The sequence below is a fragment of the Microtus pennsylvanicus genome, chromosome 11, assembly GCF_037038515.1.
Source record: "Microtus pennsylvanicus isolate mMicPen1 chromosome 11, mMicPen1.hap1, whole genome shotgun sequence".
NCBI lineage: Eukaryota > Metazoa > Chordata > Mammalia > Rodentia > Cricetidae > Microtus > Microtus pennsylvanicus.
This window is the reverse complement of record NC_134589.1, coordinates 24,719,633-24,744,374: the sequence shown is the minus strand read 5'-3', so window position 1 is coordinate 24,744,374 and position 24,742 is coordinate 24,719,633. Positions and strand designations below refer to the sequence as shown.

Here is a 24,742-nt window from a genome sequence, read left to right as displayed (position 1 = left end):
GCTGCCTCCCACCACTGAGGATCTCTCCTGTGTTCCAGACAAATACAATGACTTCATCGAGGCCAATCGGATAGAAGACTCAAGAGAGAGGATGAAGACACTGCGGAAGCTGGTAAGGACGGAAGCCCCGTCGGACAGGAGGGCAGCCTGGTGCCATCCCCCCAGAGGCTTCCTGCACTGAGAGCCTCAGTTTCCCCATCTGTACCAAGGAAGGGAGTTGGAAAGCGGATTCCAGCTCCCTGCACTGTGGCAGTGGGAGTCTGAATTGGAGAGATCCCCACAGCCTCGTCCCTTTTTCCTCCCCCCGTCCCCTAGATTCGGGATCTCCCAGGACACTACTATGAAACGCTTAAATTCCTTGTGGGCCATCTCAAGACCATTGCTGACCACTCAGAGAAAAACAAGGTGTGTGTAGCTCCCCGGTGGAGTCCGGAAGCACAGGGTGCATGGAATTCGCGATTCCTCAGCATGATTTGGGACCCATTAAGGCCTCTCTTTTCCCAAGGCTGTTCCACTTCTACCACAGCAGGCCAGTGCCCAGCCTGCAGCGGGGCCAGTGCCATTCCCTCAGAACCAGCTCCTGAGCTGCTGAGGGCCGTGTAGAGGCCAAGAGCCGCAGTCCCCTGCAAGGTAGCACCTGTCCTCTGATCCGGCTCCAATACCTTCACTTATATCTTCTCATCCAGTTCTTTCTGCCTTTCGGTTCCGCAGTGGAGAAAAAGAGAGGGATGATGGGTTCCTCCTTATTCTCACTGGCCCTGGAGTCTCCAGCATGCCTCCAGCTCCAGGATTCCCACTGCTCTCACCAGCCTCCAGAGCTGCCCTGGGGGGGGGTGTGAGGTGGGCACTGATCATGGCTGCCAGGCCTGGAAATGGAAGAGGCTAAACATCTGCCTTACACTGTACTTGGCAAACCTCTCTGTGCCCATGTAGGATATTCAGCCCCTAATCTAGGGACACATCAGGGTTGGGGATGGTGGAGTGAAGGAAGAGTGAGGGCACTGGTGAGCATGCTCAAAGCGATGATTCCCTCCCCAACCCAGATGGAGCCCCGGAACCTGGCTCTGGTCTTTGGGCCAACGTTGGTAAGGACATCTGAAGACAACATGACAGACATGGTGACCCACATGCCAGACCGCTACAAAATCGTGGAGACACTGATCCAGCATGTAAGTGCCCGTTGTGAGATTGAAGCCTGAGTGCCCAGCCTAGCGTGGGTGCCCCAGGATGCTTGCAACAGCACCTGCAGCCCGAGAGGCTACTGCGAGTGGGTGCACGGTCTTCAGCCGTGACAGGCTGCCACTACGGCCAAGCAGCAGTGCATCCAAGTCCTTAGCAGAGGAACAAGAGCGGAAGGAAAGTCAGGGAGGAACACGGGGCTGGAGGCTGGCTGTAGAGGGTCCTCGGGAGGTTGTTCCAGTAGAGGTAGCCTACAGAACTGGGCACACAAGTGTGTGATTTGGGTGTCAGGAGATCTGGGCTCCAAACCCCACAGACTCTTGGGTCAGGGGTCACAGATGGTATAGGGAATGGAGCAGAAAGCAAGGCCACATCCTCCATGGTGCTCTGGTGCAAGCCACTGCTTCCCCTTCCTTCTGACTCCTGCAGGGGCCAAGGAGCCCCTGTATTCTAGGTCAGTGGTCCAGCCTTCCTAACGCTGCAACTCTTTAATACAGTTCCTTGTGTTGTGGTGACCCCCGACTATAAAATTATTTGTTATTTCCTCATAACTATAATTTTGCTAGTGTTATGATTCATAATGTAAGTATGTGTGTTTTCTGATGGTCTTAGGTGATCCCCATGAAAAGTTTGTGACCCATAGGTTGAGAACCACTGTGCTAGGTTCTTGCTTTTGTCTGGGAAGGATGAAGAAACCATAGTGGCCAACAGAGGGCGATAGAGGCCTCTCTCTTCTGAAGCTCTCTCCCAAAAGGCAGTTCCTTCTTCCAGGGGCTCAGGGATGATTTTATAAATCAAAAGATTTCCTACTTACCAATCTGTGACAGCCACAAAGAGTGGACCCAGATTCCTCTTCTGCAGAGGGAGTGAGGATAGCCATTGGTCCAAGGAAGGAAGCCCCATTACCCCCACTTTATAGATGAGGAAATCGGGATGCAGAGAGATGCTGACTGACAGAAGGTCACACACCAAAAGATGGCATCTCCAGGATTTCAGACATGTCCACCTGCTCAAGCCTGTGCTCCCCTCCCTACCGCCTCTCCTCCCTGCCAGGGCTGACTGCACAGAAGTCAGCTTCAGGGCAGGGAGTGACAGGAAGTGAAGGCAACAGTGGATCGTGCTGATTCTCTTGCCGGCTTAACCGTCCTTTACTCTCCCCCCCCAAACCCCCGCCCCCAGTCAGGGCCATGGCTGCAGAAGGGAGCATTGGGGCCTTTTCTCCACCCAGCATGGGACGGGTCCCCTGGATGATAAAATTGCTGGCAGTACCAATATCTCCTGTCGTTCCTGTCGGGTTTTCTTCTCAAGCACCAGGATCCCCAGAGGCTCCCATAAGTGAAGCCATGGTTGGAAAGGAGGGCTTCCTATGTGGTTTCTGGAGAAGCTGCTGGGCCTGAGGTCTGTGGCCATCACAGGACTGGACCAGCAGCCTTGAGAGAGAGCAGGCCCTTACCAAGTCAGTTTTCCCAGAGGCCGTGTCTGGTCCTGGGGGGTGGGGTGCCACAGGTGTGCGTGTCTGTCTCGGTGCCTAGCCCAGGGAGTGCGTGGTGAACATGCTGTGTTTACTGAGCTGAATGAGTCAGCAGTGAGTGAGTGGCTGAGGTTGGGCGGCCTGGGCTTTCCACTCAGGGATTCATTTCTGACTGAGCTGAGCTGGAGACCTTCGCTTCTCAGCCTCCAAGGCCTGGGAACATCTCTAACACTGAGGAGGTGCCACCCTCTGCAGCCCCAGGCTGCCCACCTAGGAGTCCAGGGGCTTCTTTACAGGGGTTGCAGAACCAGCAGGGGTAGGTTGTAGAGACCAGTCAGGCCTGACCAGACAGTGACCATTGGTAACGTTAACTCCTGGGATTTCAGCCAAATGGCTTCCAACAGGGGTTCCCGTCACAAAGGGAAGCCTAGGGCAGCCGCAGGGAGGGGTGCATCCAAACCAGACTTCATAAGGTAAAGGGGTGGGGAGTGATGTGGGAACAAGACTGTGCAGAGCAGAAAGGAGTGCAGGCCCAAGCACTTGGCGGAAGTCACCCCACAACCCTGCTGTGTCCCCCAAGTCAGCTGGCGGCTGGCATCCAGCGCCCACGGTGGGGGACCCCTGCCACTTCGCAGCCTTGGCGTTTTTTTTTTTTTCTTTTTCCTGTTAGGGTTGGCATCCAGGGCCTGGGGAGCCCTAGGCCAGTGTTCTAGCACTGAGCCACAGCCCTGACTGCGCCCTCCTGTGTCTTGGGAGGTATTTGACACCAATGCTGGCCCCTAGCCCTCAATGCCAGGCTGTCTCATCGGTTGTGACAAAAGAAAATTGGCCTGTGCCAGGCAGGAAGAGCAGCCAGCCTGGACTTCATAGAGTTTGAGAACAGCCGCAGTGGCAGGGCGAGGCCTATTTCCAGCTCCCAATTGCACTTGGCAATTTTCTCCCCATTCCACATCTGCAGAAATTTGTAATACACTTTATATTGTGTGTTCCTTAGACTGTGAGGACGTCCAGTACAGAGGAAGGACTAGGCTGGGACACTGCTTGACAATGATTTCAGCACATTTTGTTTTGTTTTGGTTTGCTTTGGTTTTTGGCTTGTTTGTTTGTTTTTCAGGACAGGGTTTCGTTGTACAGCCCTGGCTGTCCTGGAACTCCCTCTGTAGACCAGGCTGGCCTTGAACTCACAGAGATCCGCCTACGCCTCTGCCTCCTGAGTGCTGGGATTAAAGGTGTGCCCCACTGCCACCTGACTGATTTCAGTACATTTAATGGCCTTTAGTTGGGTATTTTCGGTTTTCTCTATGTGAATTTTGGTCTCTTTCTAGAAAATGGTGTGTGTTTGCACACGCATGTGTGTGCAGTGGGCACACATGTGCCACAGCATGTGTGTACAGAGGTCAGAGCACAGCTTGAAGGAATCTGCCCTCTCTTTCCACCGTGTGGGACCCAGGTTGTCAAGCTTGGCAGCAGGCACCTGTGCCATCTCATGGGCTCCAATTCCTAGGGTGTTTTTCCCCTGATTTGTTTTCATTTGTTTACTTATTCTTTCGTTTATTGTTACTTGTGTGTGTCGGGGCAGGGGATGGCGTGTGTGCCACTGCGTGCTTGTAGAGGTTAGAAGAGAGCACACAGGGTCAGCCCTCTCCGCCACGAGCTGGGTCCTTGGGACCGCACCCTCTGGACCATTTTCACTGGCTGTCCTGGGATTGGTTTTGGGTTTTTTGTTTGTTTGTTTGTTTGTTTGTTTTTTGGTGATTTAGTTTTCTTCTTATTTTATTTAGTTTGCTGTTGTGAATGGGTTTTTTTTTTGTGTGTGTTTTTGTTTTTGTTTTTTTGTGTGTGTGTGGTTTCCTCTCAGCAAGTTTGTTTCTGGTGTATAGAATGACTTGATTTCTGTCTGTTGATTTTGTTATTTGCTACAAGTGTTCACTGGATCCATGAATTTTCTGGTGCAGTCTTTTGGGACTTTTAAGTATAGGTTCATATTGTCTGTAAGTAGGAAGACTTTGACATCTCCTGTTCATGTTTGTACCCTTTCATTTTTTTTCTCTCACTGCTTGGATGAAAACTTCAGTCTCTGTATTGAAAGAGAATGATGAAAATGGCCGCTCCATCGCATTCCTGATGTTCTGGGGAAACTTTAGTTTTTCTTATGTAGTATAAGGTTGTCTCTATTTGTCACATCCGGACTTACCGTGTTGCTATGTGTTCCTTATGTTGATAGTTTGTTCTGTGCTTTGGTCACAAAGGATCTTGAACTTTGTCGGAGGTCTCCTGCATCTATTGAGGTGATCACATCATTTTGTCCTTAATATATATTCACACGTCGTATTACATTTATTGATTTCCACATGTTGAACCTTGCACACCTATATGAAACCACCTTGGCCATGGTGTGTGATCTTAATGCAGTCTGGAGTTTGGCTTGCAAGTATTTTGTTGAGAACTTTTGTGTCTGCTCACTGTGGAGCCTGGTCTGTGGTTGTCTTCTCTGCTGGATCTTTGCCTCGTTTTGGTATCAGGATAGGTGACGTCAGCAGAACTCTCCCCTTTCTATTGGGGAACCATTTCAGGAGTGTTTGACAATTCCCGCTTCAATCTGATTGTTCTTATGGGTCTGTTTGTACCATCTTTTGGGTTCCCAGTTTGTTTGAATATAAATTTTCAAAGGTATTTCCCAATGTTCTTCTAGATGTTCCTCTAATTGTGTAAATTTTACTTCCCTCCCACCCCTAAGGAGGGTGTTATGTGGCCCAGGTTATATGACTAGGGCTAGCTTTGAACTCTTTTTTTTTTAAGATTTATTTATTAAAAAAAAGATTTATTTATTTAATGTACACTGGTGTTGTGCCTGTATATATTCTGTGTGAGGGTGTTGGTTCCCCTAGAACTGGAATTACAAACAGTTGTGAGCTGCCATGTGGGTACTAGGAATTAAACCCAGGTCCTCTGGAAGAAAGAGCAGCCAGTGCTCTTAAACTGCTGAGCCATCTCTTCAGCCCCTAGCCTTGAACTCTTGATTCTCTTGTTCCCACCTCCCAAAGGAGGTGGGTTACAGGTGTAATCCATACCAGGCTAATTTTTCTTTTCACAGAACCAGCTTTTTAATTGTTTGATCCCTTTATTCTTTTAGTCTCTACTTCATTCGTTGGCATCTCCTGCTTGGTGTGTGGCTTATTCTTGCTTGTGTAAGACCTTGTGGCGCGTCATTAGATGATTATCTGAGATCTGGTTTTTGTTGTTGTTTTGCTTTTGCTTTTTTTAATTTGATTTTTTAAGCTTATGTGTACAATATTCTGCCTGTATGTCTGCCTACAGGCCAGTGGTTGCTGGGAATTGAACTCAGGACTTTCAGAAGAGCAGTCAGTGCTCTTAACCTCTGAGCCATCTCTCCATCCCTTGTTTTGTTTTTTCAAGACATACTTTTTGTGTGTAGCTTGTCCTGGCACTTGCTCCGTAGACCAGGCTGGCCTTGAACTCACAGAGATCCTGACTCCACCTCCCGTGTGCTGGGATTAAAGGTGTGCACCACCACTACCTAGCTGAGATCTGTTTAAGTTAGAAAAATATTACTGTTTGTGTGTGAGTGAGTGAGTGTGTGTGTGTGTGTGTGTGTGCGTGTGCACGCGCGCGCATGTGTGAAGGTCAGAGTGCTATTTTGCAGCGTCAGGTCCTTTCTTTCCCTCTTTATGTGGCTCCCATGGATTGAACTCAGGTTACGGCCCGCATGGCAGCAGCTTAACCAACGGAGCCGTTTCCCTGGCATCTTATTTTTAGTGAATATTTATTATTGCTGTAATTTGTTTTGTTTTGTTTTTTCGAGACAGGGTTTCTCTGTAGCTTTGGAACCTGTCTGGAACTAGCTCTTGTAGATCAGGCTGGCCTCGAACTCACAGAGATCCGCCTGCCTCTGCCTCCTGAGTGCTGGGATTAAAGGTGTGTGCCACCATTGCTTGGCTATAATTTTTTTTTCGAGACAGGGTTTCTCTGTAGCTTTGGAGGCTGTCCTGGAACTAGCTCTTGTAAACCAGAGCTGGCCTCGAAGTCACAGAGATCCACCCGCCTCTGCCTCCCACGTGCTGGGATTTAAGGTATACATCACTACTGCCTGGATAGACTATTGTTTTTAATTAAATTTTTTTTTGTGTGTATGGGTGTTATGCCTGCATGCATGTCTGTGCACCCATGGAGGTCAGAAGAGTGTTGAATCCCTTGGAAATGTAGCCCAGGCTACCCTCAAATTCACTATATAGCCAGGATGACACCAAACCGGCAAGCAGTGCCAACTGAGCTGCATCCTCCGCTCAAACCATTTTTATTAGTAGTATAATAAAGGTGACTTTTTTCCATGCTGAGCAATGAGTTCAGAGCCTGTGCTTGCGTATGGATTTATATGCCCAGCCTGCACCTTTCACTGTGTGTAGCCGTTCTTTATTTCTTCTAAGTCTGTTCTGAAGTTTCCTTAGCATCTACTAGAATTGGTGCACCCGTGTGTTCTCAGCTCCCGTTTGCTTGCCACACTGACTTCTGTCCTTTGCTCTGTCTGTGGTGATCTCTGCTGAAGTGTGTGTTTCTTGGAAACAGATAACTAGGTCTTTTTTTTTTAATCCAGCCAGCTAATCTGTGTCTCTTTATTGAGGGTCTGAGATCATGTACATGAAAGACTACAACCAAGTGTTATTTACTTAACGCCTGTCATTTGGCAGCTTGGGTATTGTTTGTCATTTTCTCCCCAGTAGTATTAAGGAGTTTTCGGATTTATCGCTGGACCTTTATCTATCTCTTCTTCCTCATAAGATTTACTCTTTGGTGCATTCTTAAGATGGAGGAATCTGGTAACAGCTCCTACAGTGCTGGCTTCCTTTGTCAAGAACTGCCCTCGTTGGTGCTCAGCTTTCTGTCAGTCTCTTCTGGGCCCTGGCTCGCAGTTATTTCCGTACTTCTCAGGTTTGGCATACACAGTCCCGTGCTCTGCTGGCTCTGTAGCTGAGAGCCTTTGTGTGTAGATGCGTCCACATTGCCCTTACAGTGGATAGTAGTGCTTCTTTTTCAGTCATTAATCAAAAAAATGCCCAACAGATTTGCCTATAGACCAATCTTGTGTAGGCATTTTCTCAGTTGAGAGTCCCTCCAGTTTGTATCTGTTTGCATAAAACTAGGTAGCACCTCTTCCATCGCTGACACCCTTCTCTGCTGCATTGTCTGTCCGCGCACTTCCTTCTGTGTATTTTTATTAGAGTCACTGAATTTTTAAAAAATATTTATTTATTTATTTATTTATTTATTTATTTATTTATTTATTTATTTATTATGTATACAATATTCTGTCTGTATGCCTGCAGGCCAGAAGAGGGCACCTCATTACAGATGGTTGTGAGCCACCATGTGGTTGCCGGGAATTGAACTCAGGACCTTTGGAAGAGCAGGCAATGCTCTTAACCTCTGAGCCATCTCTCCAGCCCCAAGTCACTGAATTTTTCATTTCCAAGATTTCTATTTTTTCCCCAAATCTGGTTTTTGGGGGCTGATCTTTTCTTCTACTTTGCTGACTTTCCTCACCAGATCCTAAATTGAATTTATCTGCCTGTTATTCATCTTCTTTCAATATTGATTATTTGTACTAGTAAACTTTTGAAATCTTCATCTAGCATTTTACTATTACAGTATCTCATTGATATGTCTGAATGCATACACACATATATGTAATTTGTATGTTTTGTGTGCATGTATGTATGTGCACCACACTTGTATGTTTTGTGTGCATGTATGTATGTGCACCACATGCCTGCAGAAGGAGCTTCTGGAACTAGAACTACAGAGGTGTGAGTCACGTGGGTGCTGGGAACTGAACCCGGATCATCTGCAAGAACAGCAAGTGCTGTCCACCACTGAGCCATCTCTCCAGCCCTGTTACAGAATCTCTAATTTGGGAAGAGTGGCTTGGCAAGTTTTCCGTATTTCTTGGTTTCTTTCTGTTCTGCGGTTTGGACGTCACTTGCTGTGTTATTTGGAGATCTGCCTATTGAGCAGCCCACTCTTGAGGGCTCAGTCCCTAGCACCACCACTCAGAGAAGAGAAAACAAACGACTATAAAAACAACAGTGTCAAAACAACAACAATAACAACAACAGTGTCTCACCATGCTAGAAGCCGGGCGGTGGTGACACACCTTTAATCCCAGCACTTGGGAGGTAGAGGCAAGCAAATCTCTGAGTTTGAGGCCAGGCTGGTCTACAGTGAGTTCCAGGACAGCCAGGGCTACACAGAGAAACCCTGTCTTGAAAAACCAAAACCAAAAGCAGCCAACCAAACAAGCAAACAAAAAGCCAGGGTCTTGCTGTGTATCCTGGCGGTACAGAGCAGGCTGGCCTCAGGCTTGCAGTGAATCCGCTGCTTTGTTCTCTCGAGCGCTACCCTGGGCCCTCTCCCAAGACTTTTTTCAGGCAAGATGTCTTCTTTTCAGCATGAGAACAGATTTCTGAGTTCACTGCCTCTGCAAGGGAGCCGTGAACTGGGCGGTAGCCAGGGTGCTGCTGCCCCCCACCCCCGCTTCTCCGACTACACTTGCGGCCGTGTTTGGACTTCACCATGTTTAAAAATTATGCTGTTATCTTTTTTTCATACATTCTTCTAATTTTGTTTGTACATTTCTTTTTTATTATGAGTAATCGTTCTTTGTCCTTTCTTCTTTTTTCCTTTTGTTCTGTTTTCCTCTCGGCTATGCTTTTTAGTAGTGTTTTAACTTTGTGTTTCAATTTTTTGTTCTGCTTGTTTGTTTGTTTTTTAAAGAGTGGGGGATGAGGAGTGTGGTAAGGAGCGCAAAAGGGGTAAAAAGAAAAACTGAGGTGCCTGAGCACTTCCTGGATCCCCAAACCTTACAGCTTGCTGGTTCTTTGTCCTGGGCAGGTGGTTTATGCTGGTGTCGGATCTGTGTTGGACAAACTCTTGCCAGAGCATGGCTTCACTTTAGTGGCCTCCCTTCTGTGTGTGCCGGGGGCTGCTGCCTGTGGGATGGGCAGATTTTCCTAGCCTTCTTGAGACCTGTAGGGTGGGGATCTCCCAGATGTGTTGGGGGTATGGGAGGTAACCGTGATGCAGAGATCTGCATAGGCAGAGGGCTGTCTTCTACTTTTTAAGGCTCCCCCAGTGATACTCCCAGTGCTAAAGGGAAATCCTCAGACCAAATGGGGTATCCTGTCTCTACAAGTCCTCAGACTGAAAGCCTTGAGTTCCTGTCTCCTCCTGCCTTATATTCCTCTCTCCGCCCAGCCATATCTCTTCCTGTCTCCACCTTCCTAGTTCTGGGCTTAAAGGCCTGTGACTCCCAAGTACTGGGATTGGAGACATGAGCCACCACTGCCTGACTCTGTTTCTCTTTTAGATTGGATCAATCTCAGGTGGCCCAAGGTGGCCTTGAGCTTGCAGAGATCTCTCTGCCTCCCAAGTGCTGCCCGGCCTCTGTGGCTATCTAGGGCTATCTAGTGACCAGCTCCGCACTCTGCTCCTCAGGCGAGCCTTGTTAGCGCACAGACAGAACACCACCGTTGCTAGTTCTCACTTTACTCCATGAGGGGGAGGATAGGGACTGTGGCCGTGCAGACGCCGAAGAGCCACTGGCGTCCCACGGTGGCCCAGGGCGGGCTTGACTTTTGAATGATTTGTGTATGTTTCAGAATTTATTTTTTCTAATGGCTGAGGACAAGGTTCCAAATATGTTCACCAGTTCAGATTTGTCTATTGAGTTGCTAAAGGAATCAATATTTTTACATGTATGTTTTAATATTTTATATGTGTGGGTGTTTAACCTGCATGAGTGTCTGTGTACCCATGAGTGTTGCAGTGCCTTCAGAGGCCAGAAGAGGTCACCAGATTCTCTTGAACTGGAGTTAGAGCAGATGGTCAGCCTTGTGAAGCACAGCCAGTGCTTTTAACCACTGAGCATCTCTCCAACCCCTGCTTGGATTTTTCATTTCTTTTTTCTTCTTTTTTTCCATTAAAGATTTATTTATTATATATACAATGTTCTGCCTGCATGTATGCCTAAAGGCCAGAAGAGGGCACTAGATCTCATTACAGATGGTTGTGAGCCACCATGTGGTTGCTGGGAATTGAACTCAGGACCTCTGGAAGAGCAGCCAGTGCTCTTAACCTCTGAGCCACTTCTCCAGGCCCTGCTTGGATTTTTCTAGTCTCCTGCAGGACTATGACTTGTTATCTGTGTGTGCTGATGTAGTTGCCTGTGTGTGCACATCTGGAGACCAGAAGTTGGCAGACATACAGTATCTTCCTCTCCTGCTCTCTATATTATTATTAATAACACTGTGTCAGCGAGGCTGGCTGGTTAGCAAAGCCCTCATATCCACCGTCTTTGCTTTCCAGTGCTGGAGTTCAAAGCTTGTATCACTGTGCCTGCCTTCTTTTTTCTTTCTTTTTTTCTTTTTTTTTTTTTTTTTTTTTTTGGTTTTTCGAGACAGGGTTTCTCTGTGGCTTTGGAGCCTGTCCTGGAACTAGCTCTGTATACCAGGCTGGTCTCGAACTCACAGAGGTCCGCCTGCCTTTGCCTCCCGAGTGCTGGGATTAACGTGCCTGCCTTTTTTACTTAGGTGCTGGGATTTAAGCTCTGATCTTCGTTCATTGTTGTGCCACAAGCACTGCCGTCTCTGCAGTCCCCAATTGTCCTTTACACACACACACACACACACACACATTGGTTTTCAATACAGGGTTTCTCTGTGTACTCCTGGCTGTCCTGGAACTAGCTCTGTAGACCAAGCTGGCCTCAAACTTACAGAGATCCACCTGCCTCTGCCTCCAGAGTGCTGTGATTAAAGGCATGCACCACCACCACCTGGCAAAATATTTTAAGATATCTTAGAGCCAGGTGTGGTGGTTCACACCTATAATCTCACTTGGGAGGTGGAGGCAGAGAGATCAGGAGTTCAAGGCAAGTTGGGGTTACATGATACCTTGACTCAAGAAATAAAAACATCATATATGCTACAATTTTTTTTTTGAGACAAGGTCTACAAACATGTAGTCCTAGTTTGCCTCATGAGCCTGGCCTCAAACTTGCGGCAATCCCCCTGCCTTTGCCTCCCTAGTACTGAATTGTAGGTATGTACCAGTATGCTTGGGTTTGCCCTTAAATTTAAATGAGAGTTTAGCAGGATATAGTGTCTGGTTTCAATCAGGTAGTGGTGACGCACACCTTTAATCACAGCACTTGGGAAGCAGAGGCTGACAGATCTCAGTGAGTTCAGGGTCTGCTGGTCTAGGACAGCCAGGGCTACACAGATAAATCCAGTCTTAACAAAACAAAACAAAAAAATAATAAGAACTAGAAATTCTGGTCTCAAAATGGTATTCCTTCAGCACAGGTAGGAAATGTTATTTGTTTCCTCTCGTCTCTGCTGCTGGAAGGTCCGTGTGACTCGGTCATTTCTAAGTAGTCTGAGCCTCTGGGTTATAAAATCCAGGATTTTTCAGCTTTATCTTTTAACCCGTTTTGTCTTGTTTGACAAGGACTTTTGTAGCCAGGCTGGACTGGAATTCACATCGTAGCCTGGGCTGCCCTTGAACCCAAGTTTCTAGCCCCAGCTCCTTCCAGGAATGAGCCACCAGGCTCAGTGTATTTGGCATTTTTTAGAAAGCTCTTGCCTGTCTGTCCTGGGGGCAGCTAAGACCTGTTTCCAGGCATTTCCTTCACTGGATAGAGTGTGCCACCCAGGTGTCGCTATGGAGCCAGGTCCTATGGTGGGAGACGCTGCCCTACAGGCTCTGTCAGTCCACCTCGTGTCCACTAGAGGGCACTGCCGCCCAGGGGTCCTAGCTGGCTCTGGGGGCATATACCATAGTGAGGCACCCAGGACCAATTTGTGAAAAACCTGTAACCTGCTTGTGGTGGGCTCCGCCTAGCTCTGGTCTGTTTCTCTCCCACATGGTGGTCCCACTTTGTCTTCCCCCAGCTGTGGAGCTGTCTGAACCCTTTCTCCTAGGACTTAGGAGGGGTCACCATCAGGACTGTGAGTCGTTTGGCCCGAAGGTTGAGGAGCCCCATCTTCCCTCTCCCCGTGCTAATTCCACACCTGTCCTTTGTCTCTTCTGCAGTCAGACTGGTTCTTCAGTGAGGACGAGGACAAAGGAGAGAGAGTAAGTGATGAGAGGAGGGTGGGTATGGGCTGAGGTGACCCCTTTTTCTGAAGGGTGGGTGTGGCAGTGGCAGTGGAGAGATGGCTCAGAGGTTAAGGACACCCACCGTTCCTGCAGAGGACCCAAATGTGGTTCCCAGCACCCACATTCAGTTCCCACAACCACCTACAATTCTAGAACTTCTGATGCACCCCCCCACACCCAACCTCCATGGGCACTAAACTCAGGTGCTCAAGCCCACACTCAGACACAGATAATCATGCAATGAAAAGTAAAAGAGGCAGCTGGTGATGGTGCATAGAATTAATCCCAGCACTTGGGAGTCAGAAGCAGGCAGATCTCTGTGAGTTCAAGGCCTTTGTGGTTACAGGAGCTAGTTACAGGACAGCCAAGGCTACACAAAGAAATCCTGTCTCAAATGAATAAATAAATAAGTAAAACGAGGCTGGAGAAATGACACATAGGTTAAAATCACTTGATTCTCTCCCAGAGGACCCAGGTTGGAGTCCCATATGGCCGCTCATAGCCATCCATACTCCAGTTCCAGTGGTATCTGATGCATAGATATACATATAGTCAAACTACCCAGACATGTAAAAAGGTTAAAATAAAAATAAAATCTTTAAAAAAAAAGATTGAGGGAGAGGAGAATCCTTAGCCCTAGGCGCCTGCAGTGTGATGGAGAAGACAGCCCTTACCTTCAGGAGCAGCGGTCTGTTGGGGGATACAGATCAAACTCCGAGGAGACCCACTATGTAGCATGTAGCATAGCCCAGTCTGATGGGAGAGACGAGGCCCTTGTTCTCAGCTGAGGGAGCCTTCAGGGTTCTGTCCTGGTGGGGTGGCACCCAGCAGCACCGTGGGAGACCTCAGATCTAGTCTCAGGATGCTCCCATTGAGGAGACAGCCCCACCGTGTTCTGAGGAGCCTGAGGGCTAGCCATCTGGGAGACTCCTGGCTGACCGACTCCCTTTCCTGTTGCAGACCCCTGTTGATGACAAGGAGCCACAGTCAGTGCCCAACATCGAGTACCTCCTGCCTAACATTGGCAGGACAATGCCCCCCAGTGATCCAGGCTCAGGTGAGTAATGGGACCTGGGAGGGGAGAGATGGGGGGCTCTGCCTTCCTGAGGGTCCCAAATGCCTGGCCAGATGTTTATCTTCCCTGCCCCAGGCTCCTGGCCTGGCCATACCCCAAGATCGGCCATAGTGGGCTTTCTCCCTCTCTGGGAAAATCAGCTGTGTGTTCAGCATCCCCAGGACTGGGCAGGGCTGTGCTTGACCATCTTCTCTGGTCCTTTACTGTGCCTTTGGTTTCCGCAGCTGAGGGCTTTATTCTGGGTGCAGATTCTTCTTTTTTAATTTCTCTTCCTTCTCTCCTTGCACCTTGTCCCTCCCTCCTCTTCTCCCTTCAATCTCCTCCCACCTCCTCCATCCTCCCTTCCCTCTTCTTCTCCTGCCCTCCTCCTCCAGCGGACCTGTTGGAGATTTAAAGGGTACAGTGCGGTGTCGCGGCCTCAGTCACTAACAGTGGCGGGTGATTATAAGAAGGCAGGGCAGGCCCGAGTGGTAGACACGTCCCCAGCAGTGAGCACCCCAGCTTCACATAGCAGCTGGCAGTACTGGTCCACGATTTACCCATGGCACCACCCTGCCTCCTCCTATCCCTGTGTTCCCTCCTTGGAAGGAAGCCAGACCCCTTGCCCTGCCACCAGATGGCTAGCTTCCCTTCCCAGCCCCCAGCTCTGTGGCCTTCCCTGTGCAGAACAAGCACTTCAGGTTGACCAAGATGAAGGAAGCTTGTCTGTGGACCCTGCCTCTGCTGGGACCAGTGATACCACCCCCAGATGCCATTCTAAAATGACAGCTCCTACTTCAGGTCAACCCTGGACGCTGATGCTGGAAGTCCTGTTCCAGAGGCGGGGTGGCTTCTGTGCCCAGAGGCAAATGAATGGCCCTTTTTTTCTTGGTCCCAGCCACCAGCTCTTCTCATGTCTGACTATTCTGCCCTGGCATGTCCAGTTCTTGCCCGCAGCAGCCCTAGTTATGAGATACAGTCTGGGGGTGGGTGGGGTAGGAGCCCCCTGTCTCTTCTAATCACCTGCTGCCGCCTGCCCCATGTGTGTTGAGTGTGGTCCGCCATTCTTGCTCTTCTCACCGTTTGCTGGGGGAGGGGGCTGGGGAGGGGCCTCTAACCTGCCTGCCAGAGAGTGTGGATTAACTGCACTTGCTCGTCCCAGGCCTTTGAACCAACCTGCTCCCTCTCCAGCGTGGAGAGGACACTGCCTGGTCTGTTATCTGGTTCCTTCTCCATTCTGGAGACACTAAAGAGTGGGACTCTAGTCCCTCAGATGTACCGGTTTTGACTGGTTTTAAAAGGGACCATGCCCCTTAAGGGCAGGTTGATGTTGGCTCTATCACCAGTCCACTGCCCCCCTGTGTCTTACCCACCTCATTTCTGCTCTTTTACGTGATCACTTAGCGTGGTCCCTTCTTCTCTCGTGTGGTGGGGGTGGGGCGCACACCTCTCTCTGCACTGTGTGGTCTCCATGTTCTCCAGAGTATCTGTGATGTGCTGTGTCGCACCGCTGTGATTTCTGTGGACTGCATCCGGAACTGGCATTTTCTCTCCAGTGCTTCAGAGTCACGGGGCAGAAGGGGGAGGGGAGAGGAGCCAAGACCAAAGAAAAGCCCCCTTTGTCCTTAACCCTGGGCAAGTGAAGACTCAGTGGCCCACAGCTTGATGTCACTTCCTGCCTCTAAAGAAGTGGTGGCTAACATCACCTTGTGCTCTGGGCCATCCCATAGAAAATGCCAGCAGGAACAATGGCCCTCCTAGGGCCTGGGGAGAACACCTTCATCCCTGAACTTTTGAGGCAAGGAAAATGTGTTCATATGACCCCGCTTATCCTTCCTGATCTAACATCCAGTTTTCTTTCTTTTGCCAACAGATTCCACCACCTGTAGTTCAGCCAAGTCCAAGGTTAGTGCCGAGGCTTCCTAAATGTGTTCTGCCTGGACACTTTGTTTTGGTCGAGAATTAGAATGGTAGTTGAACTCAGGGGAAGTTGAGGGTCCCATGTGAAGGAAAGTGGGAAATACTGAGTGTCCAGGGGAATCCGAGACATCGACCTTAGTGGTGCTTGGAGGGGTGTCTGATGTAGAATAAGGGCTGGCCTTGGAGTTGGACAGCTGAGAGGCAGTGTATCCTCAGAACAGACTCTAGGGGCAGAAAATCCTGGGTCTGAGTCCTGTCTTTGCCACTTAGTTTTAGGATGTTGGGGTAATTCTTTATATTTGCAGCTTCCTTCTCTGTACAAAGAAGTAACAGCAAGTGTCTGCTGTGATAAACATGATTTAGGGTCTCTAGGGGAAGTTGAGTGTGGTGGCTCATGCCTGTAATTCCACCACTTGGTAGGTGCAGCCTGGGCTACATGCTGAATTCCAGATTAGCCAGGCCTTCATAGCAAAACCAAACCAAAAAAAAAAAAGAGGGCTATCTGGAAGGGCTTAACGAGGTAAAGAAAGGAAAGAAGACAAATGAGAAATCAGTGAAATTGAAAACAATTAAGAAAAATCAGTGAAACTACAAACTGTCTCTGTGGGTAAAAATCAGTAAAATTGATAGACTTGTCACCAGACTGACAGAATAAGAGATGCCATAAATTACCAGTGCTAAGGATGACACAAGTATTTCTAAAGACCACACCCACACAGACCCTAACACAGGGACATCAGTACAGACCACACAGACATTAACACGGGGACATGGGTACAGACCACACAGACACTAACACAGGGACATCGGTACAGACCACACAGACATTATTAACATAGGGACATCAGTACAGACCACACAGACACTAACACAGGGACATCGGTACAGACCACACAGACATTATTAACATAGGGACATCGGTACAGACCACACAGACATTATTAACATAGGGACATCGGTACAGACCACACAGACACTAACATGGGGACATCGGTACAGACCACACAGACACTAACACAGGGATATCGGTACAGACCACACAGACACTAACATGGGGACATCAGTACAGACCACACAGACACTAACACAGGGACATCGGTACAGACCACACAGACACTAACACAGGGACATCGGTACAGACCACACAGACACTAACACAGGGACATCGGTACAGACCACACAGACACTAACACAGGGACATCGGTACAGACCACACAGACACTAACACAGGGACATCGGTACAGACCACACAGACACTAACACGGGGACATCAGTACAGACCACACAGACATTATTAACATAGGGACATTGGTACAGACCACACAGACACTAACACGGGGACATCGGTACAGACCACACAGACGTTATTAACATAGGGACATCAGTACAGTCTACACAGGCCCTCAGAGAATACAATCAGCAACTCTGTCCATAAAATCAGTGACTTAAAAACAAAAACAAACCTATACTTAGAAGGATTCTAACTACCAAAATTTGCAAAAGAAATAGATAATCTGAATAGTCCTGCATGTATTAAAGAAATTTAATGCCGGGCGGTGGTGGCGCACGCCTTTAATCCCAGCACTCGGGAGGCAGAGGCAGGCGGATCTCTGTGAGTTCGAGGCCAGCCTGGTCTACAAGAGCTAGTTCCAGGACAGACACCAAAAACTACAGAGAAACCCTGTCTCGAAAATCCAAAAAAAAAAAAAAAAAAGAAAAGAAATTTAATTTGTGTGTAAAAACCTTCCAACAGAGAAAATGGCAGATCCAGATGGCTTCACTAGTAAATTCTACCACATATTTTAAGGAGAAAATGTTTGTGTTGTTGTTTTGTTTTAGTTTTGGTTTTGGTTTTTCAAGATAGGGATTCTCTGTGTAATTGTCCTGGAGCTCACTCTATAAACCAGGCTGGGCTTGAACTCACAGAGACCTGCCTGCCTCTGCCTCTTGAGTGCTGGGATCAAAGGTGTGCACCACCACTGCCTGGGCCTGGCTCATTGTTGTTATTCTTAAAATTACTTATTGTGTATGTGTGTGCACACTTGAGTATTCCAATGTATATGCCATCGTGTGTGTGTGTGTGTGTGTGTGTGTGTGTGTGTGTGTGTAGGTCAGAGGACAACTTTTTTTTTTTTGGTGGAGGGTTCAAGACAGGGTTTCCCTGTAGCTTTGGAGCCTGTCCTGGAACTTGCTCTGTAGACTAGGCTGGCCCCAAACTCATAGAGATCCACCTGTCTCTGCCTCCCGAGTGCTGGGATTAAAGGCATGCACCACCATCACCTGGCCAGAAGGCAATTTTTGAAAATGAGTTATTGTCTTTCACTATGTGGGTCCTGGGGGATTGAACTCGGGTCCTCGGGCTTGGTGGCAACTTCCTTTACCTGTCAAATTATTCATTCCTTCATTTTTGAGACAGGATCTCTCTATATAGTCCAAATTCCTTCCTTTTTCCTAAGTAGTGGCATTACAAGTGTGTGCCATCTCACCTGGCTTATTTTTTAATTTTTAAATAATTCATCTATTTGTCCAACTTTATAGAATCTTAGTTATATAAAATAGTTGTCTTTGTCTCTGTTCCATTGCTGTGAAGAGACATTATGACCAAGGCAACTATTATAAGAGAAAGCATTCAACTGGGGGCTGGCTTACAGTCTCAAAGGTTTAGTCCATTATCACCATGGTAGGGAGCATGGCTGCATGCAGACAGACACTGGAACAGTAGCTAAGAATTGTGTCCTGATCCTCAGGCAGAAAGAGAGAAACTCTGGCATGGGCTTTGGAAACCCACCCCCAGTGACACAGTTGCTCTAACAAGGCCACACCTCTTAATCCTTCTAATCCTTTCAAATAATGCCACTTCCTGATGATTTAACATTCAAATATACATGAGGTAACAGAGCCATTCTTATTCAAACTACCACAATAATATAATTTAAAAAAAAGTCAGTAGTAACACAGGCCTTTAATCCCAGCACTCAGGAGGCAGAGTCAGATGGATCTTTGTGAGTTTGAGGCCAGCCTGGTCTACAGAGCTAGTCCCAGGACAGCCAAGTGAAACCCTATCTCAAACAAACAAACAAACATCAACAACAAAAACTCAAACAACAAAAAGTCTCCCACTTCACAGTGACATTTTAGACAGCAATAGGCCACATATATGAAAGTGGCCCCTTACAGCCTTATGTGTGTGGTAGGTTAATTAATACTGTCCAGTTTATATAAGTACACACTACAGTGTTCACACAGTGATGAAATCACTTCATGACATGTTTCTTAGAATTCATTTCCACTAGGAAGTGACCCAGAACTATAGTTGTCTAAAATTTAAATACTTATTTGAGTATACTTGGGGACTGGAAGGATGGCTCAGCTGGTGAACACGTACTGCTCTTGCAGAGGACCAGAGTTCGGTTTTTAGCACTTACATTTGATGGTTCACAATCACCACTAACTCCAGCTCCAGGGAATCTGGCACCCTCTTCCGGCCTGAATGCCCATGTAAACACACACACCCATTCTTCTGTGCACGTGTGCACACATACCCACACACTCAAAAATAAAAATAAATCTAAAAGAATGTTATTTAATTGCTTACATAGAAATACTACCTCAGGAGTTGGAGAGAGATTGTCTCAGAGATTAAAAGTACTGGCTGCTCTTGCAGATGACCTGGGTTTGGTTCCCAGAACCCACATGGCATCTCACAACTGCTTGTGACTCCAGTCCCAGGAGATCTGATGTCCTCTTTGGGCACTGCACTCATTGTTGAACATGCTTGCATATTACACATAAAATAAAAAATAAATTGTAAAAAAGACACACACACAAAACTACTACGAATTCTTCAAAGGCTCTTCCAGGAGGTAGAAGAGGCGGGAATACTGAACCCAATATGTGATACCCGCATTCCCCAATATCTAAGGCTGCTAGTGTCTCCAGATACAGGGATAGTCATTGAGTCATGCCTCAGATCTCAGCTGAACCTCCCCTACATGGCCTCACTGTACTGAATGCTGAGGATACAAGAAGGAGCCGAGGAGCTGTAAAGCTAGCTCAGTGGTTAAGAGCACTGACTGCTTCTCCAGAGGACCTGAGTTTAAATTCCCAGCACCATATGGTGGCCCACAGCTCACAACCACCTATAATGAGACCTGGTGCCCTCTTCTGGTGGTCAGGCATACTTGCAGGTAGAACACTGCATACATAATAAATAAATAAATCTTTAAAAAGAGAGAAGAGGCCCCAGGAACCTGTGTCTGCAGCATCAAGGCCTAGGCCCCCAGCCAGCCTTGAGTTCCCAAGGGTGGGGGCTACATCTGCTGAGTGCTGAGACTTAGCATTGCCAGCCTCAGACTCTGAAATCCAGGCCAGTGATTGTCAGCTGGGGTCGTCACACAGCAGTGTACGGAGGCCACAGGGTGGCCTGCTCTGTATCTTCTTTCATGCAGCAGGTTTTTCAGAGGCTTCTAATGGGACAGAGAAGTTCTGGTCCTGTCACAGCCATTGTCCTAGCCTTTCCCTCAAGCCAGGGGGCAGGACACTCGGCTGGATCCACACCCAGCCACAGGGGACTTACAGTCACACTCCGGTGGCCCCTCCCTTTCGGCTCTTCCTTACTGGAGTGCACTGGCACCACACACCCCAAGCTCAGCTAAGCACACTAGTTTAACATTAGAAGTTCATGTTTGGGGGAAGGGTCCCTTTTTACTTCTTGGATGGCCCCTCACTCCTCTCCATACAACCTGCAGTAACCTGCCCAAGGCCCCCTGGTCCCCATCGGGGGCTGTCTGATCCAGCATGGCCTTATCCCATTTCACCACAGGTTCCTTAGCCCTGTGGCCTGTCCAAAGCTGCAAGGGAGAATTATCTGGCCACATGGAAATCACAAACACTGGAAAGAGAGCTTTTTCTCCTCACTCTCAGTGAGAGACACCTTCAAATATCAGATGACAGGGCTGGAGAAATGACTCAGTGGTTAAGAGCACTGGCTGCTCTTCCAGAGGTCCTGAGTTCAATTCCCAGACTCCACATGTTGGCTCACAAGCATCTGTAATGGAATTCGATGCCCCCTTTTGTTGTACAAATGCGCATTCAGGCAAAGCACCTATATAATAAAGAAATAAACGAATGAATAAATCCGGAGACAGCTATGTAGTCTTCTTCCAGAAGGTACACTGAAAACTCCTGCAGCCAACATTGAGGCTCAGCGCCCATGCCCGGCCAGGCCCCCAATCGGAGCCCTTGTATGGAGGCTGTGGCTGGTGATTTCCCTTCCCGCTGAAGCAGAAGTTCAGTTCTCAGCTCTGCCTCCTGCTGCCGTGGATATCTGTGTTTAAAATACCCGACCACAGCAATAGCCGCCGCTGTCTAAGCACTCCGGTTCTCTTTGTGAGCATGTGCAGCTAAAGAAGCGAGAGCTGGAGTAGGGTGTGGGAGAGCTTGGCTGGGGAGACTGTCAGTGGGTAAGAGCACTGGCTGCTCTTGCGGAGGACCTGGGTTCAATTCCCAGCACCCACATGGCAGCTCCCACTGTAACTCCAGATCCAGGGCATGCAGTGCTTTCTTCTGACCTCTACAGCAGTAAGCATGGATGGTACACACACACACACACACACACACACACACACACACACACACACAGGCAGAACACTCAAACACAGAAAATGAACAAATCTAAAAAAAAATTAAAAAGAATCTGGAAAGAGCAATATTGTGGAGCCAGCAAACACCCGCAGGTCCAGCTCCGGGAGGACCCCTGTCTCTGGCCTCAGTCCCCTGCGCTCAGCTGTGTACACCCTACACACACACATACACACATACATACACATACACACACACACAACTAAAAATAAAAAGATAAATACGAACAAAAAAGGAAATCAAGAGTTGGAAGCTGGGCATGGTGGCACAAGCCTTTAATCCCGGCACTGGAGAGGCAGAGGCAGGAGGATCTCTGAGTTCTAAGCCAGCCTGGTCTACAGAGTGAGGTCAGCAAGAACAACATAGAAGTCATTGAATTGATCCGGGGCTGGGGAATGGCAGGTGACAAGGGAGACATGACCAGGGTGCTGCCCTGGAGAGGAAGGCTTCTCAAGCGGGATGAGTGGAGAGGGAGAAAGGTAGATGCTTGTGACCAAGGAAAGACCAGCTGAGGAGTAGTATGCCCGAAGCATTAGCATTTACACCAGGGATCCCATACCAGACACTGTCAAGGACTGTCACTTGGATGTCTGAAGAATTTATCTGGAATCCCGCCAGCTCCCAGTTCAGAGGTGCTGCTGAGTTATGGATAGGAGCGCGCGGTGGTGATCCTTGGGTGATGATGACACTCCAGAGTCACCGAGTGGATGGGAAACTTCGCCTACTGGTGTGGGGACTGATTTGTTTTGGACATGGTGATTGGGTGCCATGGTATTGGGAGGGGAGTAGGCATGCGCAAGGTGATGGACGAGTCCTTCCTTACCCTCCCTGTCTCCTCTCACAGGGTTCGTTGGTTTCCAAGAAAGAGCCTTACGCCCGGGAGATGCTGGCGATCTCCTTCATCTCTGCGGTCAACCGCAAACGGAAAAAGCGGCGGGAGGCGCGGGGCCTGGGCAGCAGCACCGATGATGACTCCGAGCAGGAGGCACACAAAGCTGCGGCGGGGACGCAGGAGCCACCCGAGGAGCAGCTGCCGGGCCCCACAGCTGTGGAGGCCCCGGGTCGCCTCAGCCCCCCGACGGCACCCGACGAGCGGCCCGCGGCGGACACGCGCTCCATCGTCTCGGGCTACTCCACCCTGTCCACCATGGACCGAAGCGTGTGCTCGGGCACCGGCGGGCGGCGCGCGGGCGCGGGCGACGAGGCAGACGACGAGCGCAGCGAGCTGAGCCACGTGGAGACGGACACAGAGGGCAGCGCGGGCCCCGGGGGGCGTCTGGCGCGCCGGCCGTCCTTCAGCTCACACCATCTTATGCCGTGCGACACGCTGGCGCGCCGTCGCCTGTCTCGCAGCCGCGCAGATGGAGAGAGTCCGGGCGCGGGCACGGCCCGGGCGGGTCCCCGCGGTCCCGAGCCGCTGGGCTCGGCGTCGTCCAGCAGCCAGGAGTCGCTGCGGCCCCCAGCGGCCGCCTCGGCGCTCGGATCACGACCCTCGCGCGTGGAAGCCCTGCGGCTGCGTCTCCGCGGCACCGCCGACGACATGCTGGCGGTGCGGCTTCGGCGCCCGTTGTCGCCTGAAACCCGGCGACGCCGGAGCAGCTGGCGCCGCCACACGGTGGTGGTGCAGAGCCCGCTGACTGACCTCAACTTCAACGAGTGGAAGGAGCTGGGCGGAGGGGGCGCCCCGGAGCCAGCCGGCGCTCGACCGCACAGCGACAACAAGGACTCTGGCCTCAGCAGCCTGGAGTCCACCAAGGCACGGGCTTCATCCGCCGCCTCGCTGCCATCGGGGGACCTAGGGAACCTACAGGGACTTCCCACGCGCCGCTCGACTGCCTCCCGCCTCCACCAGTGTCTGTGACACCCTCCCCTATCCGGGTATCGAGTGGGGAGATAAGGCCGTGCTGGTGCCTCCGGCTGGAGTTTGATGTGATGGGCAGAAGGGGGAGTCTTCAGGATAGGGAAGGGGCTGCTGGGGTTCATGTCCCTTGGATAAAGGACTGAGTGGCCCATTTCCGTGAGTCCACTTAGGGACCCTTGTTGAGAATGGAGTGTGGGCGGACCGCCCAAGCTTCATACTGAAGGAAATCTACAGGCTGGATTTTTGCCTCTGTCCTCTGCCTTCCTCCCACCCCAATTAGGGGAAGACGAATGCCTGGGGAGCGGATGTATAGGGTTGGGTGTCCATGGGAGAGGGGGCTTGTGTGTGTGTGAGTGTGTGTTAGTCACTGTGCAAAGGTGTTTCCAGTCGCCACTTCTGCCCCAACCCCTTCATCTCCCCACTTGTCCCCCAGTCAGCGCCCTGCCTTTGGTGTACACAGGCACCTTATCCCAAGCTTGTCAGAGCCCAAGGCTGAGTTGAGGCCGCTTCCAGAGGCAGGACTGAACCCCACCACCACCAAGTCACTCCTCACACCCTTTGCCAATCTTAGTCACCCCTCTAAGTTCTTTGACCTGCAGACCTGCCTGCTCCCCAGTTTTTTGGAGTGTCCAGGATCTGGCATCTTCCTCCTTTTGATCTTGCTTCCATGGCTCAGCATGCAGACCCCCCCCCTCCTTCCAGGGGAACCATCAGGAAGAACCTGTTGATTTCTAGGGTCTCAGCTGGGCTATTCCTGCAGGGTGGGTGGGATCCAGCTCCCCGCCCCCACATTGTAAATAAACCTTGGAGCACCTGTCCTGCCTCCACCGGCCCTCACTCATTCCAGGGAAGCCCCAGTGGGGTTGCCAGCCCTGCAGCCCAAGTCCCTCCTCAGTCTCTTTGGTTTATGCAAAGGTTTGCTGTAAAGTCTCCCCCTCTCCCTTTTACTGTAAATATTGTCTCTAATGTGTAACATATTATAAAGAATTTATAAGGATTTTTAAAGATGTTTTGCTCATTTTAAAAAGTGTTGTAACAGTGTTGGATAAAGCCCCTACGTCTGCATGGCTCCTGTGTCCCTGACACATCTCCTTTCTAGGCGATAACTAAGGTTCCTGCTTCTGAAAGCCCTGTCTTCAAAGTACAGTCTATATCTTGGAAATAAATGGCCTTTCTTGGGCATGAAACAGAGTCTCACTTGTTTCAGATGGGGAAAGGGACATAGCAGCTCTGGGATGGAGACAGGTGAGGTTCATGTCCCTGCAAGGAGGGTGGCCAGGCTGAGTGGCAGGGTGGAGGAAGTCTCCTCTCTGGTGGCTTCTTGTGTCCTGGGAGACTGGTATGGGCAGAGACAGTCACACAGAGTGGGTGGTGTCGCCTCTACACCTCCATCCCTACATCAGCAAGAGGCCTCCAGACTCCCACCTGGCAACACCTGCAGAGG

At 49.6% G+C, this 24,742-nt stretch overlaps 1 protein-coding gene across 6 annotated transcripts in view; it reads left to right on the top strand.

Annotated features, from left to right (window-relative positions):
• Positions 1-24,489, top strand: part of Arhgap23 (Rho GTPase activating protein 23) — an 81,795-nt gene extending 57,306 nt beyond the window's left edge. For 5 of the 6 annotated variants that reach the window (XM_075990917.1, XM_075990916.1, XM_075990915.1 and 2 more), the window contains 7 exons: positions 39-112; positions 316-405; positions 1,044-1,169; positions 12,758-12,799; positions 13,784-13,880; positions 15,751-15,782; positions 22,282-24,489. In XM_075990917.1, the coding sequence (XP_075847032.1) occupies positions 39-112; positions 316-405; positions 1,044-1,169; positions 12,758-12,799; positions 13,784-13,880; positions 15,751-15,782; positions 22,282-23,298 (1,478 nt within the window). In that variant the 3' untranslated portion in view covers positions 23,299-24,489. Of the gene's footprint in view, positions 1-38; positions 113-315; positions 406-1,043; positions 1,170-12,757; positions 12,800-13,783; positions 13,881-14,272; positions 14,296-15,750; positions 15,783-22,281 lie in introns of all 6 variants that reach the window. The other variant, XM_075990920.1, reaches the window with a different exon arrangement.
• The last annotated feature ends 253 nt before the right edge of the window (positions 24,490-24,742 follow it).